At 35.0% G+C, this 20,916-nt stretch overlaps 1 protein-coding gene across 1 annotated transcript in view; it reads right to left on the bottom strand.

The window, feature by feature from the left end:
• Positions 1-4,130: 4,130 nt before the first annotated feature.
• LOC121411791 (extended synaptotagmin-2-like) overlaps positions 4,131-20,916 on the bottom strand; it is a 79,321-nt gene continuing 62,535 nt past the window's right edge. Inside the window, exons 20-26 of the mRNA XM_041604648.1 lie at positions 20,536-20,816; positions 17,399-17,437; positions 15,163-15,255; positions 8,249-8,383; positions 7,188-7,293; positions 6,653-6,702; positions 4,131-6,208 (exon numbers count right to left, since the gene is read on the bottom strand). Of these exons, the coding sequence (XP_041460582.1) occupies positions 6,145-6,208; positions 6,653-6,702; positions 7,188-7,293; positions 8,249-8,383; positions 15,163-15,255; positions 17,399-17,437; positions 20,536-20,816 (768 nt within the window). The 3' untranslated portion in view covers positions 4,131-6,144. The remainder of the gene's footprint in view (positions 6,209-6,652; positions 6,703-7,187; positions 7,294-8,248; positions 8,384-15,162; positions 15,256-17,398; positions 17,438-20,535; positions 20,817-20,916) is intronic.

The raw sequence follows: 20,916 nt of genomic DNA, 5'->3' as shown, positions 1-20,916 counted from the left end.
CCCTGTCTATGAAAGTCTTGGAAAAAATAAGGTTTATTTTTTAACTTAAGGACACTCACACTTGTTGACAAACATACGGTATACTCCATGTCTCTCTCATTGTTAATACATAATTTTTTCTCTTTCTTCTAATCCACTTATTTTCTATCACTTTATCTCCTTTTCATCCCCTCTGTATTTCTCATTCCTAAAAAACACAAAAAACCCAGTAAAATCGAAACAAGATGTGCACAAATAACATAATTTAATATTTCACAAGAAACCAAAGTTTTCACCACATACATTTCACAAATAAAAAGACCGAACAATCTAATGTCTAAAACAATACACTTGTCATAACAAACACACATTCATATTTGCGAAGATACAGGCTAAGTAGTTCCAAACCGTTATAAAATAGTATTATATGGGATAATGGGATAAGTAGTCTCAAAATTCCTATAAACATTATAATTTCTTGACCAAAATAAAATATATCATAAAAAACTTCATATTTATATCCAACGGTTATTCCCTTGTCTATATTTACCCAGAATACATTGCACAGATAAAAAAAAGTTTGTAAATTTACAAACTAGTATATATATATATGTTTATATATACGATTATTACATAAGCAGTATCGTTCAGGTTCTCAATAACTATACAATGAAAGTCACTTTTTTGTATTGTGCATTCTTGTACAGAGATCTCACTATGTCAAAATGTGTTATTTTGTGATATTTAATTCATTTTTTAATGCGGTGCAATATTTGAAAGTCATTTAGTCAACCTTATTTGAAAGTGATTCATATCTTTTAATGGCATTAAAATAACACCTTTGTTATAATTTGAAATCAAAATGCATTACCAATCTAATTCAAATAAAGTCATAAACTCTTTGAAGGCAAGAACATTAACCATACAATAAACAAAACAAAGTGTAGCACTTCTGGAGTGAATTTGATTTCTTTTTCTAACAATTTCTGTGTTGGCAGGAATCAAATAGAATTTCAATGTTTTCATTTCATCACAAAGGAAAGTGCAAAGACAATGACTTTTACAAAGAACATTTTAATCATTTCAAGATTAATTACTAAAGCTATTGGCAAAGCATTCATTTTTTTGAAAGACAAGTCTAACCCTAGATACAGACCAAGATTCACTAAAAAGATAGACAATGGACAAGAAGAAAATATTGGATGTTATACAAAATGTTTGGAGCAATGAAAGATGCACACACCAGATTTTAAAAAAAAAATGATTACCTGATAAAAGATGTGTTTTTATTCCATAAAGAAAGATATGATATGACGGAAATATTACACAATGACAAATGAAAAAAAAAATCATAATGATAAATAGAAATACTTACAGGTTATTAACATTAGATATATAGTTTGGTATAGGAGATAGGACAATTTTCACGGCCAGAAATTGATATGTTTAATGGAATGGGGAATACGATATGATGAAAGTAGAAAAGAAAGAATTTTTTTCCTTAAGAAAATATTTTCATTTGAAAGTTTTATAATAGAGTAAAAAACATCAAGAAATAGACCCTCTGATGCCTTTCTTCAAAAACAGATTCACAAAAACATGTTGCCATCACCAACGATACATGGACATAACTTTACTGCCAATGAGCAGTTACAGAATGCTGGAAGACTTTTTACTTAAGAATAGGTGAATGTCTCAAACTTCTTTAACCATCAAAATACAATAAAGTTTAATCAGGCATTATCTGAATAGAAGACATTATGCATGCCTGTTGGTAAGTGATTCAATTTTGTTTAAATGAAAAACGAGGCGTGATACAGTGGCTCACTGTCTTGTCCTTGGGTTACAAGAGCGAAAAAGCAAGTCATATAGGTAAGGCGTTGATTCTGAAACTGAAATCCCTTGGTGGAGAATATAAGCCATCAGTCTTCTGGTCCACTAATCAACCATCTGATTCTTGCTTGCACACACATAAGGTATGCACTTTCTCCACTCCCTGGGGACCATTCAAACAAGAGTTTCCAAACTCAATTGCAAGGCATTACCACACTGGCTTTCGCATCTGATAGGGTACCCATTCAAAAGCTGGGTGGAAAATGACTAAGTCTGCACTGACGCCTTGCCAAAGGATGCTGGCATTTGAACACACGACCCTTTGATTACAAGGCAAGATTCACAACGACTGCATTAAGTCAGTTCCAAACATCAAGGAACATTTCTTCTGAAATAGAAATTTTAGCAGCATGAATACACAGGAAAGGGAGATTAATAAATATACATCATCTTGCAAAATCTATTCAAAACCTGATGAATGACAAATGTAACTGAAAAAATTGAAAAATCTATGATTTACACCAAAATATAATTTTCATTGAATTTCAGACGTTCAATTGCAAACCAACTTGAATTCAGCCATTTTATTGGTAAGCTAGGACCCCTTAACCTGCTCTTAAGCAAATACAAGAAACTAATTATGTACATGCGTAATCTTATTCTACATCAAATAAAAAAAAATGTACACAGAACATAAAGGAAATTAGGTTAAACCCATAGAAAAAAAAAGACTTGATTTCACTTCAAACTGGAAGAATCCATTTACAAAATGAAAATCTGAAAGTAAAATTACAAAATGAAAATCTGAAAGCAAAGTTATGATACATAATGTACACCAGTTCACTGAAATATTTCAAAAATCACAAAAATTATTCACAAATATGTTGCTGTGCATATGAAAATCATGTGTGAGATGACATCCTAAAAACAACAGAAATACATGTAGATAGATGTTGGAGGAGTTATTTCATATTTTTCATTCAAGAAGCAAATTTCATATACTGTACAACACTGGTGCCCATTTTCATATTTAACTCTCTATTAATATGATATCATGTCATAAGTTGACATAATCTATCTTGCTTTAACTACATGACTGAATACCCTGCCTCAAAGACTGTGGCTAGTTTAAGTTCCCTACGTCTATCTCGACGCGTTGACCCATCACTTCTGGATGATCCTTGTGTACCGGTAAAGCTTATGACAATAAGACCATTCAATATTTCATGGCTAAACATAAAACTAAAAAATCGGCAGTGCTAATTCTCCCATTTCAAGCAAAATGAAAAAGAATCACCTTGGTTTAACACCATTTTCTTTATGAATACTCCTAGTATTCCACCACCATTTACTGTTTCCATCCAGTATCACTGTCCAATCCAAATGACACGATAAACATATCAACATCATGAGGACAACAGACGTACTTGGGACATTGACAATACGTATATATCATGACAATTCTTTGAAACATTTTAATACATTACAGTGGAAGAACAATATTTTTTTTATCTTCACATTATACAAGTACACTCCTTTAACCCTAAAAAGACTGGGGGGGGGCTGATTCAGCCCCCCCTCGACATTTTTCGCGATAAATCCGCCGCGCAAAATTTTTTGACCGCGTCGCTCACTGACTTTTTACTTTCAAGTCTCGCGCAACTTTTGAGACCAAAATTGTGACCCCCGGGTACGCGGTTCGGAAATTACGCAACATTTCGTAAGTGCATGCACACCCAAAATTACTCAAAAACGTGAATTTGTGTACAAATCCAATGCAAATAGTGTTTTTAACCAAAATTCATAAATGTATCATTATTTTTCCTTTTACTGCTTAAAATCAATTAATTTTATCTTTTTTATGGTCCAAATAAAGTCCCCGACAATTTCCATTGAAAAAACAATAAAAAACAAAAAGTCGAAAAACAAAGAAATACATAAGAAATTTAGAAAACAATAGAATACATAAGAAAATAAATGTGATGTTTAAAATTTTTTTAAACAAATTTGATCAGATGCCTATCTAGAGTATGTGAAACAAAAATTAGCATTTCAGGGTCATTATTCTATTAAATACAGCAAACTTATGATTTTACGCATAAATTAGCATAATTAATCAAACAGATTTTTGCAGAATTTGATGTTACAATTTTGTAGATAATGCCATGGGTAACGCGTGTGCCAATTTTCGTCGCGATCGCGCGATCGACGGCCGAGATCATAAGGGGGGGCTGAATCAGCCCCCCCCAGTCTTCTTAGGCGTCGAAATAGCCCAGTCTATTTAGGGTATAAAGAGTTTAAAACCATCGAGGCTTTTAATCTGACATTATTGTGAACCTGGCAAAATAAAAAATATTCTGTTAGTAAAACTCCTGATCAACTTATCAAAGGTAGTTAATTACCTCTCCGGGTAAAAACAAGTACACTGACTTTCTTTATATCATGTGGTATCACTACATGTGCTCAATATACTACAGAACAAAGATTTGTTTGCAGTTGTACATCAATACATAAGACCCTAACATCATCACATATCGTTTACTCTCTCGAGCAAAATCATTTCCTATCATATCATAAATTTACAACACAGAACAAAGGAAGGGGTATACAAAGCACACAATTCAACAACCACAAACATCCTCATGATTTCACAAGATACAGGCATAATCATCCACCACCCACATGGCAATGGATTGCCTAATCGTTAAGATATGATGTATAGATCGTCATTCATACACAACCAACTCGAGTCTGTTCTCCCTGTAACTTCTATGACCACGGAGTATATTAATAATCCATTAATATAGTGTGCATGCATAATATTAAACCCTCATGTACAACCATTTCATATTGTATATCAAAGTGCGATTAAATTTTAAGTAGATATATATATTTCATTTTGTATTCAATATGCGATGTGTTGAGCTTTACCTCATCCATAATGAAGATTACAGTGTGCTTGGGAATAGATCATATCTAGATATGCAGTGCTATGTAGTATGTAACTGCCCATTAATATCTATTATTATTGTTCATTATCATCTTTTGTCATTATCATTATTATTATTATTGTCATCATTACCAATATTATTAGAAGTAATGCTGATTAAAAGCATGCAAGTCAGTAAAATACTCTTTCCATACTGTGCATCACTAGGATTCTTGTTAAATAGTACAAGTAAATATTAAATAAGTTGCTAGGTTAAATGCATTACAAGTGTTTCGTTTGGCAATATGAAAATGAGCACCCAAACACAAAAAAGACATAGCACAAAATCTTTTTAAAACTGTACAAATAGAATCGGAAATTCACACGACCATTACACTAGCGCTTGCATTCCAAAAGCTCCAAAGACTTTTAAATGGAAACTTGCTGGCATGTTTGGGCAATACTTGCAGTACAGAAATCTCAGAAACAAAATTGGGAAATAGAAGACCATGATGGATAGAAGAAATTCAATGCAACAAAATTGACTGACATGTTGCTTTTCAGAGCATTTCAGAGTTTCATGGAAGTCAAACATCTACATATACAATTAAATCTGAATGTTTAGGAATATTGATTTACTATGGAAACGCTTTGAATAAGCAAGCCAAGTGGTGCATTGTGTGAAAACCATATACCTATGTCCGATAACACAAAGGTTAGCGATTGATCGTACGCTTGATTTCTATGATTGATTGTACATTGTAGTCAATGCAATCAATCATAGAAAAATGTTGTACAATCATTGCTAAGTTTTGTGTTACTGGCCTCTGGTAGTTGTTTAATAGGCAAGTATCAAAGAGAAAGGGGAATGCCACAATCGTACAAACTTTACAGTCGAGTGTGAAGCAATTTTACACACAAGAATGAATACACGCATGCTGTTGATGAATCCCATATTGCGATCTTTGTGAATATTTTCATTGAGGGATGTTCACATATGATGCAGTTAAATACAAAAAATTGTTATAATTATATCATAATATAATTATTTCAATTTACTCTCAGTATGCAATATTGAATGACAATATGTGTATGGCACTACCCTAGGAACAACTTATTCAGTCAGACCAAGTCTTTTCTACCCGAGCATAATAGGGTAAATATTGCCGAGTTGGGTAAGTGTGAACAAAAAAGAGATGCTCCATATGGTATGAAATGATGTGTCGGCTATGACGAATGCACAAATAAAATGTTTATAACTGATCTCCTGCACCATATGTGAACAAAGATTAATCCATGCATCATTAATGCCTAGAGATTTCAAAATGTATATGTCAAGTGCTCTGTGCATCATTTCAGCCTTGTATCAAGGTAGTCTTAATAGCTTGGTTGGTGGGTTGAGGTCACGAGGTGAAGCTCATTGAGAGCCGAGATACAGAGTCGGGACTGATCCTCTTTAGGTTATACCTGCAATTCAACAGAAAAAAATTAAAGGATTATACAAAAATATATAATTATACATTTTCCCCCTTATAACATGTCTTTTTTTTTTCACTGGTCAATATAGGCTTCATATTCAACTGCTTACTATGTATTCTATTTCGGACAGGAAACGTACACCTATTAACGAACAACATCAAACAGAAATGAAGACCCTTTGGTTATAGTAATACAAGAGAACAGTTGCTGGGCTAGTGCCATAAGCATCTTAGGACTTCATAAAATTTCTGCCAGTGAGCCAAGTGAAATACTTGAAAAAAAAATGTTCTTATCTCATACCAGCCAAGGGATATGGATGAATATTTACTCCTCCAGAGAAGTTATGTATTATTGAGCATTTTCCGAGTGATAAAATATGAAGATTCTGATTTTTTGGTAAATAGACTTTTCGATTTGCATCTGTCGACTTACCATTCTGTTGTGGCTTTGCTAAGGTCTAAGCTTGCAAGGTCAACATCCACCTATCATGACAAAGAGAGAAAAAAATGCATATCTTTAATGAAACTAGTTGCAACATTTCCCAGAAATCCTAAAACACAATCAAACCACCTGTATAGAGGGACCACTTGTCTATAAAGGCCATACGTTTGGTTTCAGAAGCTTTGTTCACATACATATATTTTGTAATGCTCCCCCGGGAGTGGAGAAGGTGCATACATTATGTGCGGGCATGCCAGGATCCAATGGCTGGGCTGATAATATATCTGTAAAGTGCTCCTTATTATGTATTAAGCGCGAATTAACAGTGGATTATTATTAAGTATGTGACATCTCTCATTCGCCGAGCATGATCTGTACATAGCAGTGATGCATTATACCACTCGCAAAAAGGAATCTAAGAGCGATTTTTCGACATCACCCAGGAAGAATTATACAAGCTTAGGTGCTGTTTAACATGGGAGTGGCATAACGAATTTAAATATAAAAAAAAAGAAAAAAAACTTACCTGGCCAATTGTTGGGTTACTAAGATGTAGGAAAGAGCTTGAATTCTTGACGCAGATATCAAGAACTCTCTCCGACAACTCCGTCGATGTGCAGGAAAACTCAAACCTGGTAAAGAAATCAAGATTTCCTCAGTTTTGAATAATCACAATTTTTTTTAAAAATGCCTCATCAATTACAAATACAATTCACTACCCACTCTACTCCCAGTCATCCTACAATCAACTTCTCCCTCATCCTTGCTCCAATCCTTTTCTCCCCCAATTATTGCCAAAAAGGATAACATTTGTTGTTGAATTTATGGTTTCTGTTCCAAAAGAACTTTTAACATGACCCATCATGATCACTTCGATTTAAACAGAATACAATATACAATTTTTGTTTTCTTTTCATGAAAGTTTCACTATTAATGATGGCTGCTATATATTAAAGAAATATGTTACAACCAATGATATTACAGGATTTCAGCAGCATGTGACAAAAGCTTTATAGTAAATGGTGAAGATGAAGGAGGAAGAAAGGAAGAGAAAGAAATAAGGAGCAAAGAGGGAAAATGAGAAGAAGAAGAAGAGGGAAAATAGTAATAGGGAAGAGAAAAAGGATAATGAGAAGGAGAAGGGGAAGAAGGAGGAGGAGAAGAATAACAACAAGAAGACCCAGAAGAAGGAGAAGAAATGAAAATGAAACTATAAAAACAGAGTGAAAATAATAATGAGGAAGAGAAGAGGGATGAAAGAGGAAGAGAAGGAGGAGAAAGAGAAGAAGGAGAAGAAGAAAAGGAAGAAGTGACAATTATACTCTAAAAACAAAGGGAAAATAGTAATGAGGAAGAGAAGAGGGATGAAAGAGGAAGAGAAGACGGAGGAGAAAAAGAAGAGGAATAATAATAATAATAAGATGATGACAGGGGAATTAGTAATGAGGAAGAGAAGGAGGGTGAAAAGAGGAAGAAGACAAGAAGGAAAAAAAGAAGAAGCAGCAGAAAGAGGAGGAGGATCAAGTAGGGAGGAAAGAAAAGAGAAAGAGGGGGAAAGGAGAAAACAAAGATGACAAGGTTACTTACGTGTGGTCAAACACCGGATCCCTTGTATCCTTGATGACTTTGGTCTTCTGTTTACCACCTTTAGATTTATCTGGTAGAAGGTAAGCCCTGATGTAAGAATCAGGCATGTCTTCCGAGTCTGGGATCGTCAGTTGTCTGCCATGGAGATAGTGATCATGAGTGATACTGATGACTTTTTCATATAAATACATGTCAAGTCAGTAAAAACAGTACACCTCAATGATCGCCAATTTAAAGATAAATTCCAGTTCTGGGAACGATCTCAAAATGACTTTTTACAGAATCTAATATAATGACCACCCAAGTGTCTGTTTGTATGAATAAAAAATATGTGCCAAAGGATTCTGGAAGAAATTGTGTAAATGCGGAGAAATAAGCAAAATAAGCGCGGAATCGGTCACTTCCTTCAGGTCTTTATTCCAGCAATAATGATACACTATCCCAAATTTGCCTATCTGTGTTGGCGATCTTCAGTGTGATCGTATTTCAGCTTAGATTTTATGATTTCACAAAGTTCAGTTTATGTTACTGTACCAGATCTAGATCCACGATGATATAGTCATACTTAACCTTGGTTTTACAGATTTTCTCACAAAATTAGTGTTTTACTGCAACTACTATCATTTAGCTTTGATGAAACGGTATGCCATGAAAACTGAACAATTATTGCTATCAAGCATGCATAAATATATCATTCCATATTTTTAAAAGAAGTTTAGAAACACAATGACAATGAAATTCTTATGACAATAATGGCAATTATAATAATAGTGAAGATACTGGGTACTCAATTTGCTTTCAATGACCTGCATATAAACCAAAGACCTTATAATATATTACTAGACCGAAAGCTGCGCGCGCGTTCAGCACAAAACAAATGAGATTAGACTCCGCCTACCGCGATCATTTGAAGACAAAAATAAGCCCCCATTGACATTCATGAGCGTAAATATATTCATATTCCGGCCTTGTCATTGGCTAAGAGCGTCATTAATACGCGATTTCCCCGATTCTTTGTCATCGATACTAGTGGTATCGTGTTACAGAAGTAATTATTCATTTGACCTCATTACGTCATCTAATTTATTCATTCTGAAACTTTTCTTTCCACACAAAAATGGACCTACGAACACTTCGGTGAGTACGTATAAATTGATATAACCACATGAATTCAGTGGACTATTTACAAATTTCACACTGTATTTTGTGATCTTAGGTTATTTCTCTACCAAATTAGAGAGTTTACTATCATTCTTCTGTTAAAGGAAAGCAGAATTTGGTCTTTGAAATTGAAGTTAGATTGTCATCGTCGCCCAGTGCAGCCTGTATGTTGCTTGCAGTGTTGCGGTTATGCCGCTGCGTTAACCACATGTATTTTGTACGGGCTCCTACCCGATTGGGCATCGAGAGAATTTCGGGCCGGTTTGGTTCACCTCCAATTAACAAGGACCAATCCACGATTGATTAAAGCAAGAAGAATGAAGCTTCTTTTTGTACACTGTAACGTTAGATCTAGAGGGAGATCTGCATCTATCTTCAGTAGATCGAAACCCAGTCAGGAATAAACTGTGAAGTGGAGTGTGGATGAAGATATATTGCCTGTCATTGTGTCAATCCTCACTTTCAGTTTCAGATATCAAATTTATTTTGCATAACTTCAGGCTTCTTCAATTAGCCCCCACCCATTTTAACTTATTGTTATTTATAAATAGGGTCTATAGTTAGACTCCTAGACCAAAAGCTTCAGTCTCTATTTTGGTTGTTCCGCTGAACTGTGTTGGCTCACTCACGAATAGTAAAAAAAATGTCAGAAATTGTTGAATAAATCCCCAGAAACGACGGTTATTCCTGTATACGAAATAATATGCTGCTCTGCATGCATGTTTGTCTTATTATCAATAGGCTAGATCTAGGACCTAGATCTAGATAGGCCTAACGTTAGATCTAATTTCTAACTTGGTTACCAGAGGATCTAGGCCTAGTGTTACTGTTGCTTCTTTAGACTTAGATCTAGGCCTACGGTACTTCACTTTTATTCATCGATGCTTTCTAATTCTAGGCCAACCTAATTCAAATCGAGTCATCTAAATTATACTTTCCCCAACCCGCGACACTTACCCCAGGCCCAGGGCTTATGATCTAGGTCTGTAATTTAGGCCTAGATCTAGGTCTGGGCCTAAACGACTCCATTTACATGTACGAGTATGCCTGTCAGTGTCAGTGGACCAAGGACTAGATCTAATCTTGGTCAATAATGGCAATGAAGTTTAAACTTTTAGCCAGGAATAAAAGACATCAAATCCATATAGGCCTAGATCTCAGTTTAGAACCAAAGCTTTACTTTCTAGGTCTAGATAGATCGAGAGTCCATCGTTACTATCTAGATCTAGACCTACGAGTAATTTAGATACGCGAATGCTGTTGCACAGCTCTGAGTCTTGGACTAGATCTATACAGTATACTTTCTTACAAATAGATCTAGACCTAGTGCATGAGATGAAATTATGTTAAAGTCAAATGAAATAAGATTCGGAAATAAAAAGATGCAGATGTTTCTTTTTGGGGGGGAGGGCAGACATTTGAAAAAATTTTAGAGAAACCTAAAATTCAGAAAGCGAGGGCCAGAAGTAACCAATATTACCTATGGCCGTTTTGTGCATTTTCTAAAATAAAATTGAAGGATGTCATGCAATTCTTTTTTTGATGAAGGTTTTCACATTTCATCTCTTACCCAAATCCCTCCCCTATACATACGGCCATGAAAAATATCACTTCTTATTATTGTACTCTCTTTTCTTTCACAAACAGGTTGAGTTTGAAGAAAAAGAAAAACAGGTTGAGTTTGAAGAAAAAGAAAAACAGGTTGAGTTTGAAGGTCAAGAAAAACAGTATAGAGGTCTACCTATATGGTTCAAGATGATGATCATAAGTGCATGCATCATTTTGCAGATTCTCATCCAGGTATAAAAGTTAAACTAACCCATTCAAAATTACAGATACATTACATGCATTGAATTTTAACCATGTTTACATTAAATAAAATAACCTGAGCCACAAAGAGGTAGGATCTGTACGGAACATACACTTCTTAAATATACAGGCTCTCGAGTCTGAAATAGAATCAATGTCAAAAGTTATGTACTTTGGGCAAATTTATAAAATTAGGACATGTCCTTGATCTACTAGTAATTAAATTGCCTTTTTATTTCCTATTTGTTTATAAACAAAGCAATATTTATTTTTCATGAGTTATATTTTATAAAATTCATTTTATTCATTCTTTAGTGTGATATTCATATTTCATATTTGTAGATTTACGATTTTTTTTTGGTTTCACATTTTGTCTAATAGGATGATGCAATTTGACAATTTCCATGGAGGTGATTGATGATGATAAATAATTGGTGAAGTAGGCCTAATAGAACAGTGCCTGGACCACAGAGAGAAATACAAACTACAGCAGTTATATGAGTCAGTGAGTTAGTGATTATTTTTGATGATGGAGGTTGTTCACATTTTTTTGGCAAAAATAGACCTGCCTTTGAAAAACCCATTTCAATTTTGTTTCTAGATTATAGTTAGTGTCGTTTTTAATTACAGATCAAAATATTCTGTGCAACAAAACATATCAACTTTAATTCTGACTATTCATATAATTTACATATGTTAATTTATATATTCATATTTACAAGAAATCTCTGTCATTTTTTCGAAGAGTACATGTAGTTAGAATGGAGAGTGGTATGTAAACTGCAGAGAACATGTTTAAGTGATATGCTTTATAGAAGTACAACTTTATAATTAGAAGTAAGATTTCCTATGGTATGTGTTGAAACATATATACCTATGCATAGTCTCACTTTTCTTAAAACATTTGTTTTATAAATCATGACAATTTAATTGATTTTCTTTCTCTATTTTTTAAATCTGCAGGACTGGTGTAACAGATGTTTTCATTCAAGAAATCCAACTATTCAACATTGAAGACTTAGAACCACGTGATGAAGTTGGAAAAGGTTTTTTTTTTAAAAGTCCAATTCAAAAAAAAAAACAACCCAAATTCATGACGTATGAAATTTCTTATTGATAAAGAGAAGCTATAAACATACAAATAGGAGCAGCGGATTGAAGTTGCTTGAAAGTGGGGGGGGGCACAGGGAAAATGCTGTTTTATGTGAAATTTTTAAAAAGTTGCGAGCAAGCAAAATTTTGACATTTTAAAAACAAATATCCAATTTTGTGATAGATTTCGACAAAATATTCAAAATGATATATTTCACCCTTTGCTTTCCTTTTTCTTTTTTTCCCTTGGTCGTGATTTTTTTTTTTTTTGGGGGGGGGCAAGAGCATTGGCGGCGGAAGGCAAAAAATTTAGGGGGGGTCCACCTGAATTTATCCACCTAAATCTTAGAAGGGACCACAAAAATTTCCAGCAAAAAAAAAAAAAAGGTTGTCAACCACAATTTTAGGGGGGCACAACAATTTTAAGGGGGGGTCTACCTGAATTTAGGGGGGACGCAGGAAAAAAAATTGACGAGCAAAAAAAAAGATTCTCAACAAAAAATTTAGGAGGGGGACAGGTCCCCCTATCCCACCGCTTCCACCGCCTATGGGCAAGAGTCCTTCAAGCCCCCCCCCCCCTCCATCTGTACGAACCTGCTTATATACCCCACTCACATGAATTATTAAACTTAATGCACACAGGATTTCCTTCAGAAGTATATTATAGAAATGAAAATATTGTTTTCTTGTTTCAAAGGGCACTCGTCATGGTGACCATAAAACAGATCCTTCTCAAGTGAAAGGGGCACAGAACAAATTCTTTAGAAGCGCTCTTCTTGGGTAAAAAGGGGCAGTGATTCAAGAAAGGGCACTTTCAAGAAGGCGAGGGGGCACTTTGTATTACATGAAACGGGCTCTCAGATGGAAGGGCACAGAACACGTGGGGGGCATTTTTGGGTGAAAAATTGCATATAAGGAAGAGCACTAATTGGTATTACCTAAAAACAGGTTCTCATCAGGTGAAAGGGACACAGTACACGTTCATGAGGGGCATTTTCTTGCATAAAAAGGCACTTTTCAGTGCTTCAAAAAGTAGGGGAAATTGTGCCCCCCCCCCCAGCATAAAAAAACATATTTATTTTGATTCAAACTATTAACATACGCTTAAGAAAAAGGTAAAGCTTAATCCTCTGATAATGTGATTTTTTTCTGGATAATTGATAAAATTCACCACTAACCAGAAAATTCCTTCATGTCTTTCATTTGTGTTCATATAGTATTTGTACCGAGCTAAAATGAAAGGGATTTGGAATTGGCAAAATTCAAAGTGAGACGGAGATCGAGAGAGGGAAAGAGTGATGAGAAGTGGGTTGAAAAGAGATGAGAAAGAAATGGAGGGGCACATAATTATGAAGAGATAATTTAGAGGGGGTGGTGAGAGAGCTGGTGTTGGAAGTAGGAACAAAAGGGGTGGAAGAGAAATAAGACGAGATTTTTGGAAACCAGGAGACAGATAACAAGTGGGAAAATAAGAAGGAAATATATGAAAAGTTAAGTTGCAAAAGGGGCTAGGGCCACTCCAAGAAAATCATTTTTTTTATTCTCCCATATTGCAATATTCTTATGCGAAAGTGAATTTTCATGATACCCTACCATTAGAAATTCAAAATTGGGTATAAAAGAAATCTACTTATCTTCATATTTTTTTAAGATATTATTTTCCAGAAAAATTATGAATGGACCTAACCCCTTTTGAAAAAAGTGAATTTTCTTTTTTTAGTTCACTTTTTTTATGGGAATTTCAACTTTTCTATGGTATCATCTTATAGAGCTACTAAAAATCAAGACATAAAAATCAAATTTGATTAAAAATGGACCTAACCCCTTTTAAAAGTGAGCTCTTCATGTAGGAGAAGGGCGGCACAAAAGAACATGATTGGGAAAATGATTAAATGGGAAAAAAAACAGAGTAAGAAATGCTTGAGAATAAAGGGGACAGGAAACATATTGAGCATGATAAACTGGGGCCCGTTTCATCATGAGTTACAAGTATGGTAACTACGAATACCAATCATAATCAAGGTTCCCACGGTTATCACAATATAATAGTGATGTTTAAATAGCTCAGTGTAATTCATTATGAAACGGACGCCAGAAGAAAGCAGGCACGGGGATCATGAAGATTTTTTTTTTTTTTACTTCTCCAAATTAAATTTGTAACAAGAAATGACTCTTTTAGTGGTGAAAGTTATTTTTTTCAGTATTCATACTCAACCAGTGAAAATGAATACCATCATTGTAATAACCATGATTTGCCCCCACCCCACCTCCACCTTTTTACCTAATCGCGACTTGATCTACTCTTCATCTTCCCTTTTAGAATTAGCATAGGCCTATAAGACGCAATACAAACATTGTTTTGTTTTTAAGTGATATCGCTTGTGATATCGATACTTTACAAAACGCAACGTATCGTCTCAGATTTGCGCTTGCTTGATTCGCTGAATCCTTCGCGTCACGAGCGCGTAACAAAATGAATACATTAATAAATTTGCCAAGTTGACCTTTGTCATTGCGCTGGTGTGCGTATTGTCTAATACACGTACAAAACCACAGTTGACGAGGGAGCATCGTACGAAATTAATATTAATGGGGGCTTATTTTAGCTTCTAATGGATTAAACAAAATGGCGGTAGCTTCGGGGGCCTGATATAAACACTATTTATACCGGTTGATATAAACTTAGATACAATGCAATGCCTATGCAAGAGTGTCATGTCAAGCCAAAAGTCAGGCAAAGTTGTGAGATTCTTGAAAATTTTGAAAATTCTTGACAACTCAACAAGCATTTCATCATACTGGCAATTCATATGAAAACCTCAGTAATTAATTACAAATAGAAATTTACTTACGAAGCCTTATGGATCACCACTATAACCTTTCCCCTTGGTGAACTGTATCTAATCGTCATCTGAATACGACCATATGGGAATGGAGCCTTGGGACTGAAAATCAAACAGCAAACAAAATACACAATTATAAGTGTGCAATGAATGCATTAGATTAGAGTTTACAATCCATTGTAAAAAAAAGAATATTTACAATTGTAAACATTATGAAAATATTTACAGTAAGATTTCTCAGACATTCATATGAAGATTCTCTTATCATAATTTTTGAAAAACATGAAAGTGCTTTTTATTCTCACATTTCGTTTTTAATTTTTACAAAAAATCTTTATTTATTTTAGAAGCCTTTTTCAGTATGATTAATTCAATTATTTGTATATGTTAATGTGATGAGATATAAACCAAATAAGGTTTACGCAACAACTGCTAAAATTGATAAGTTTATGATTAGTCCATTTTCCAAATGACATCCAATGTACACATATCTCACTCTATTTTAAAACATGAAGGCTTCTTAAGCCTTTATACCAGGCAAGTACAGAGGTTATAAATAAATGTAATAAATATCTTATTTCTCTTTTGTAAAATAACTCCTCCTAGATTTTGGGGAACATACCATGAGTTAGCAATAGACTCATTGGCCCAAACCATCGGTTGAAACCAAGGTTTATGCAGATTTCCTGTAAAACCTTTTACCACGTTTATTAAACAATAGTGCAATGCTGAGGCGAACTTTTGCCACAGTGCGCCAAATTGATGCCTGTTGCCATTGTTCAGTATGCTATTTTATTCATGAGTCCACTGTTTGAAGTGTGGACTCATTAATTCAAAACAGTGGACTCATGAATAAAAGAGCATATTTAACCATGGCAACTGGCGTCAATTTGGCGCGTTGTGGCAAAAGCGCGCATCAGCATTGGACATTTGTTTAATATACGCGGTAAGCCGGTAAATAAGCATAAATCAAACATGAAATCTGCATAAACCACGGGTTCAACCGACTGTTTTCAAAACTACCTTTGTGAATTTGGGCCATTGACTCTCCCTGTTCATTATGGATACACATTTCCGCTACAACCACATGTAAACAAGCTTTTCTATTTACCCCTTTTTTTTTAATTAATGAAGTTCAAAGTGTGGAATCCAGTTTGCATTAATTAAGTATTGCTATGTCTGAATATCCTCAAGAAGAGACTTTAAAATTTTGAATAAAAATTACCTTTATCTGCTCCTATTGTATGTCTACATATTACAAGCTGGATTATTGTTATTGTTTAAATATTGTTTAAAATTTTGTGAATGTAATTTTATTGAAAAAGGTCAGGAAATGGCCCTTGTACATGGGATCTTTTCCTTCAGTAAATAGATATTCTTTCAGGGTGGGGTGGGGTGGGGTTAAGTGAACAGATAATTGCATGCTCACATTATTATGCAAATTAATTTGAATTCCAGTGTCATCACAACATGTTAATTAACATTTCATATTCCATAACATGTTTTTAAAATCACTTCTCAGAAAAGAAAAATGCATTTAACTGCTACAAATCATGCTAGTGTTAATAAGAACAATCAGAAAAGGAAATTAAAAAAAAAAATCATAATTAAAATAAATCTATAACATACAAGAAGAAATTAAATACTGTATACTTTCCTTTCTGCTCTAGCTATACTTCTGTGACCAGATTGTACTTTCATTTAAATATATTGCTTGTAAATTTAGTGACTCAATAACCATAATAATATTGGTGATGGTTAATAAGTACAATTAACAAAATATCAAATAAAGTTCTATACAAATATATTTGTACAAATTGGGGGATTAAGTTCACAATGTTAAAATGGTGAATATACTTATTTATGATTATACACCAGTGTGAGTAGAATGTTTTATAGCCATTATGTTAATAACCACCATATAAACATGAATTCCTCAAGTACAACCCAAAATCACCACCAAATAAGACCAGGGCTCTGTTTCATAAAACTTGTTACAATAAACAAATTTACAATAACAGTTATAAGCCCCTACAATCCTTTGATCTGATTGGCTGATACTACATTTGTCATAGAAATATTGCATTTGTTATTATAACAAGCCTTTATGAGACCAAGCCCAGACTCCATCTCATAAGCCACTATCACCATCACCATTCGCACCATAATCTGTATACACCATATTAAACATCCGAATATAGCTGGAAATGTTTGCCCTTGAATCTTCAGAACCATTCAAACTCACTCTCCATTCTCAAGCGTTTCGAGACCGTTTTCGCCATTCCTAGATCAAAGATTAGGTCAGTACCAAGGTCAATATATAACTAAAGGAGCACATAAATTACAACTGTGCTCACAATTAGGGGACTTGCAAGAAACTCATTTGTAATTGATTTTGATTGTCAGTTGCAAACTTGCAAATTGATGGGGTATTTGTAATTTTAAGCAAATCAAAGAATATTTTCTGCTGAAAGAAGCAGACCTACAATACCAATTGTATTGTTTACAATTGAAAAAAGGTTCATTAATGATTTGCAATCAATCTCAAGTTTCCTGCAAGATCCCCTGTTTCATATAACATACTTTTAAGGATATTTTGATCTCTGTTGAATGATGAGTCCCTTTTGTCCTTTCATCACAATATGGTGGCTTCACAAACCATATATCTACCAAGTTACCAACACCAGTGTTTAGTGTAGTAAATTATAGGAAACAGTGGACCATCGTGATTCAAACTATTCAGATTATTTTTAGTTTGGGGAGGTTCAAATGACTTTACTGGGAAAACGGATGTATCCAATTAAAAATAAGACTTTTGCCTTCTTGAGCCTACTCACGACATTTGGTTGCTAGCATTTTGTAGATCATGAGAAGATGAAAACTTGGCCTTTTTAAGCTTGCCAACGGGGGCGCTGTTTAGACGGTGAAGCCACCATATTGGATGACAAACACTTGCCCTCCTGGGTTCACCTGATCGACTTAAGTAAAAACTTCACAGGTTAGATTCTGAACTACGGGTCAACAATAAACTGATTTATATTTCTAGAACTCAAGAACATAAAATGTGAAGCAAATCCTTAAATGGGATATCAATGCTGAAAAAAGTTTCTTAATTCATTACTATTTGCAAAAAAATAAAAATAAATATCTGCCAAAAGATTCAAATTACAGTCGTACTGGCAAGCAATAACCAAACATATGGTAAGATTTCAGGTTAATTTATGCACCTCCGCTGTGTCCGAGTTTCAATTGTTATGAATGCTACTGCTTGATTGTGCTTACTTCGTGAAATTTCAGTGCAGTGCATACAATGTATATCCACTGAGCTGTATATTTTTTCAATTCATTTCATTTTCAACAGAACAATGAACTTATACAATACAAAATAAAAATTGAGGCATGTACAATATATGATATTTTTCTAAAAGTAAAAACAAAACAGAGTACGGTATTATACAATATACAGTCCGACCTCTCTTATCCGGACACGTTGGGACCAGCACCAATCCGGATAAGGGATTTATCCGGATCTGGGAGACCCAATATTAAATACACGCAGCTGCGCTGCCGGCTGCCTCCCCAGGCCACCGGCGGTAGCTACACTGCACTATTGTAGTGGGCGTATGGTAAAGACAATATTCACTGCAGAGTCAGTGCAAATTATAGGCAGTGTTTTTTATTGAAATGAAATCGATCGATGGCCAAAACTCTTGGATAATTTACCTGCTAAAATGACTGAGGTATACATCGAGCATACTTCGAAAGAAAGTGAATGACTCGATGAAACCAAGTTTTAAAATTAGATCATCGCGGCGGGTATCGCAGCTTCGCAATGTCAGCCATTGTTCCACTGACTGTAGGCTCAAACATGATAGATGGTGCTGTCCGTATTGAGGCCTAAAGTTAGCTAGCAAGACATGTGTTGTTTTTCCCGCGAAGCAAAAAGAGAAACGTGATGAAATGTTTGCGCTGCACCCTGATTTACTGGAAATTATCATTCCTAAAGTTCTTTTGGTGATTTGGGTGAGATATTTTCATGAAAAATATGTTTGGTGTAGGGTGACTATGTTGGGAAATATATGTAATCAGAGTGGGTTTATGTATAGGATTGAGTTTAGATTGAAATCTCATTTCCTCACATACCTGTACTAGATTTAAAAAAAAAAAAAAAAAAAAAAAAAAATCTCGGCAAGTGTGCGTCCGGATAATAGAGAGATCCGGATAAGGGAGAGGGATAAGAGAGGTCGGACTGTATCAGCAAAGTATCATAAACATTATTCTGAGAAAATGTATAACAACCCATCAGCGTGCGAACGCCCATCTTGTTGACATACATGTAAGATGGTATATCACATATGTCGGAGCACATCAATAACGATTTCTGTGGCTCTACAACCACATTTCACATTCAGGTCAACCACGACCAGACAACAACTAATTTGAAGCAGTTTGACAAAAAAAATCTGTCCCTGAAGTAGTCAATCTATAATTGGAGAAAACCTCTCTATCATTTTGAGTTGCTTATTTAAGTTATTCAATGCGAATGGTCAAAATATATTCTGAACCTAAAATGGAAAATATAACTATACCACAAACTAAATAAGTTCTGCAATATGTTGAGCATAATACCAGGGTGGTGTTTCATAACGCTGTTCGTAAAGTTACGAACAACTTTACGAACGACTGGAACATGTTCTTTACAAAAGTCAGCTACATAGGGATATAACATATAACACAAATGTTCACCAGTCGTGCGTAAAGTCATTCGTAACTTACGAACAGCTTGCATAATCTTTCATAGTCTTTATGCACAGGGTGAAAACACCTGTACATAAAGACTAATCAAAGGGCACAAGAAAACATAATACACATAGGTGGTCTTTTTGGACAGGTTCTTGTCATACTCGTTTGCATGCAATCCAGTGAGTCATATTCCAAGTAGGTTCTGTAATATACGGTATAGAATCCTAGCGGACGTTTCACAAAGATTTAAGTCTGACAGAGTCGTGCTTAAATGCGCGATGTACATAATATGTACATGACATGTACATAATATGCAACGCGCAATCTTATCGATCAATAAGCAGTATTGCGCATCCTCTTGGCATGATCTGACCAATGGGGTGATGCCTTTCATACCGCATGCAACTAGACATATACGAATCTAAGTCATACTTAAATCTATTGTGAAACATCCCCCTGTTTGAATAGAATTATGGTGAAACCTGTTCATATTGACCACTTCAGGGGGACAAGACAAAATTGTGTTCATAGTCAGAGGTCAATTAAACCCTTATTACCCCTAGAGACCACTTCAAGAAGACAAAACAAAATGGTAGTCGTAATCTGGTGGTATTTATTTACTCAAATAAATTCACTCACTCATAAACATATGGCTGGACGTTTCTCTTCCTCAGCTCCACCCCGCTGGTCTCTCCATCCCCCACCCCGGGGGAGGTTCCATTAGGGGGCGTGGAGATGTTCTGACTGGTTGAAGCGCCCTCTCCCTCCTCCTCGGGACCAGGGCCGTTGACGGTCACATCGGCTGCAGGGGGGTCCGATTTGTTATCCGATGACTTCTCCAGGGATTTCTCCATCGAGGCATCGGGGTTCTCATCGAATACGGCCTCATCTTCATCATCCTCAAGCTTCTGGTTCTTGGCCTATAGGGGATAAAATAGGGGGTTTACACTGACCAAATTTTTTGTTTAAATTGCATATTAAAGGAAAATGAAACCTTTGGAACAAGATAGTTTGTGTGAA

The sequence above is a fragment of the Lytechinus variegatus genome, chromosome 3 (genome assembly GCF_018143015.1).
Source record: "Lytechinus variegatus isolate NC3 chromosome 3, Lvar_3.0, whole genome shotgun sequence".
Taxonomy (NCBI): domain Eukaryota; kingdom Metazoa; phylum Echinodermata; class Echinoidea; order Temnopleuroida; family Toxopneustidae; genus Lytechinus; species Lytechinus variegatus.
This window is presented reverse-complemented; position numbering and strand designations above follow the sequence as displayed.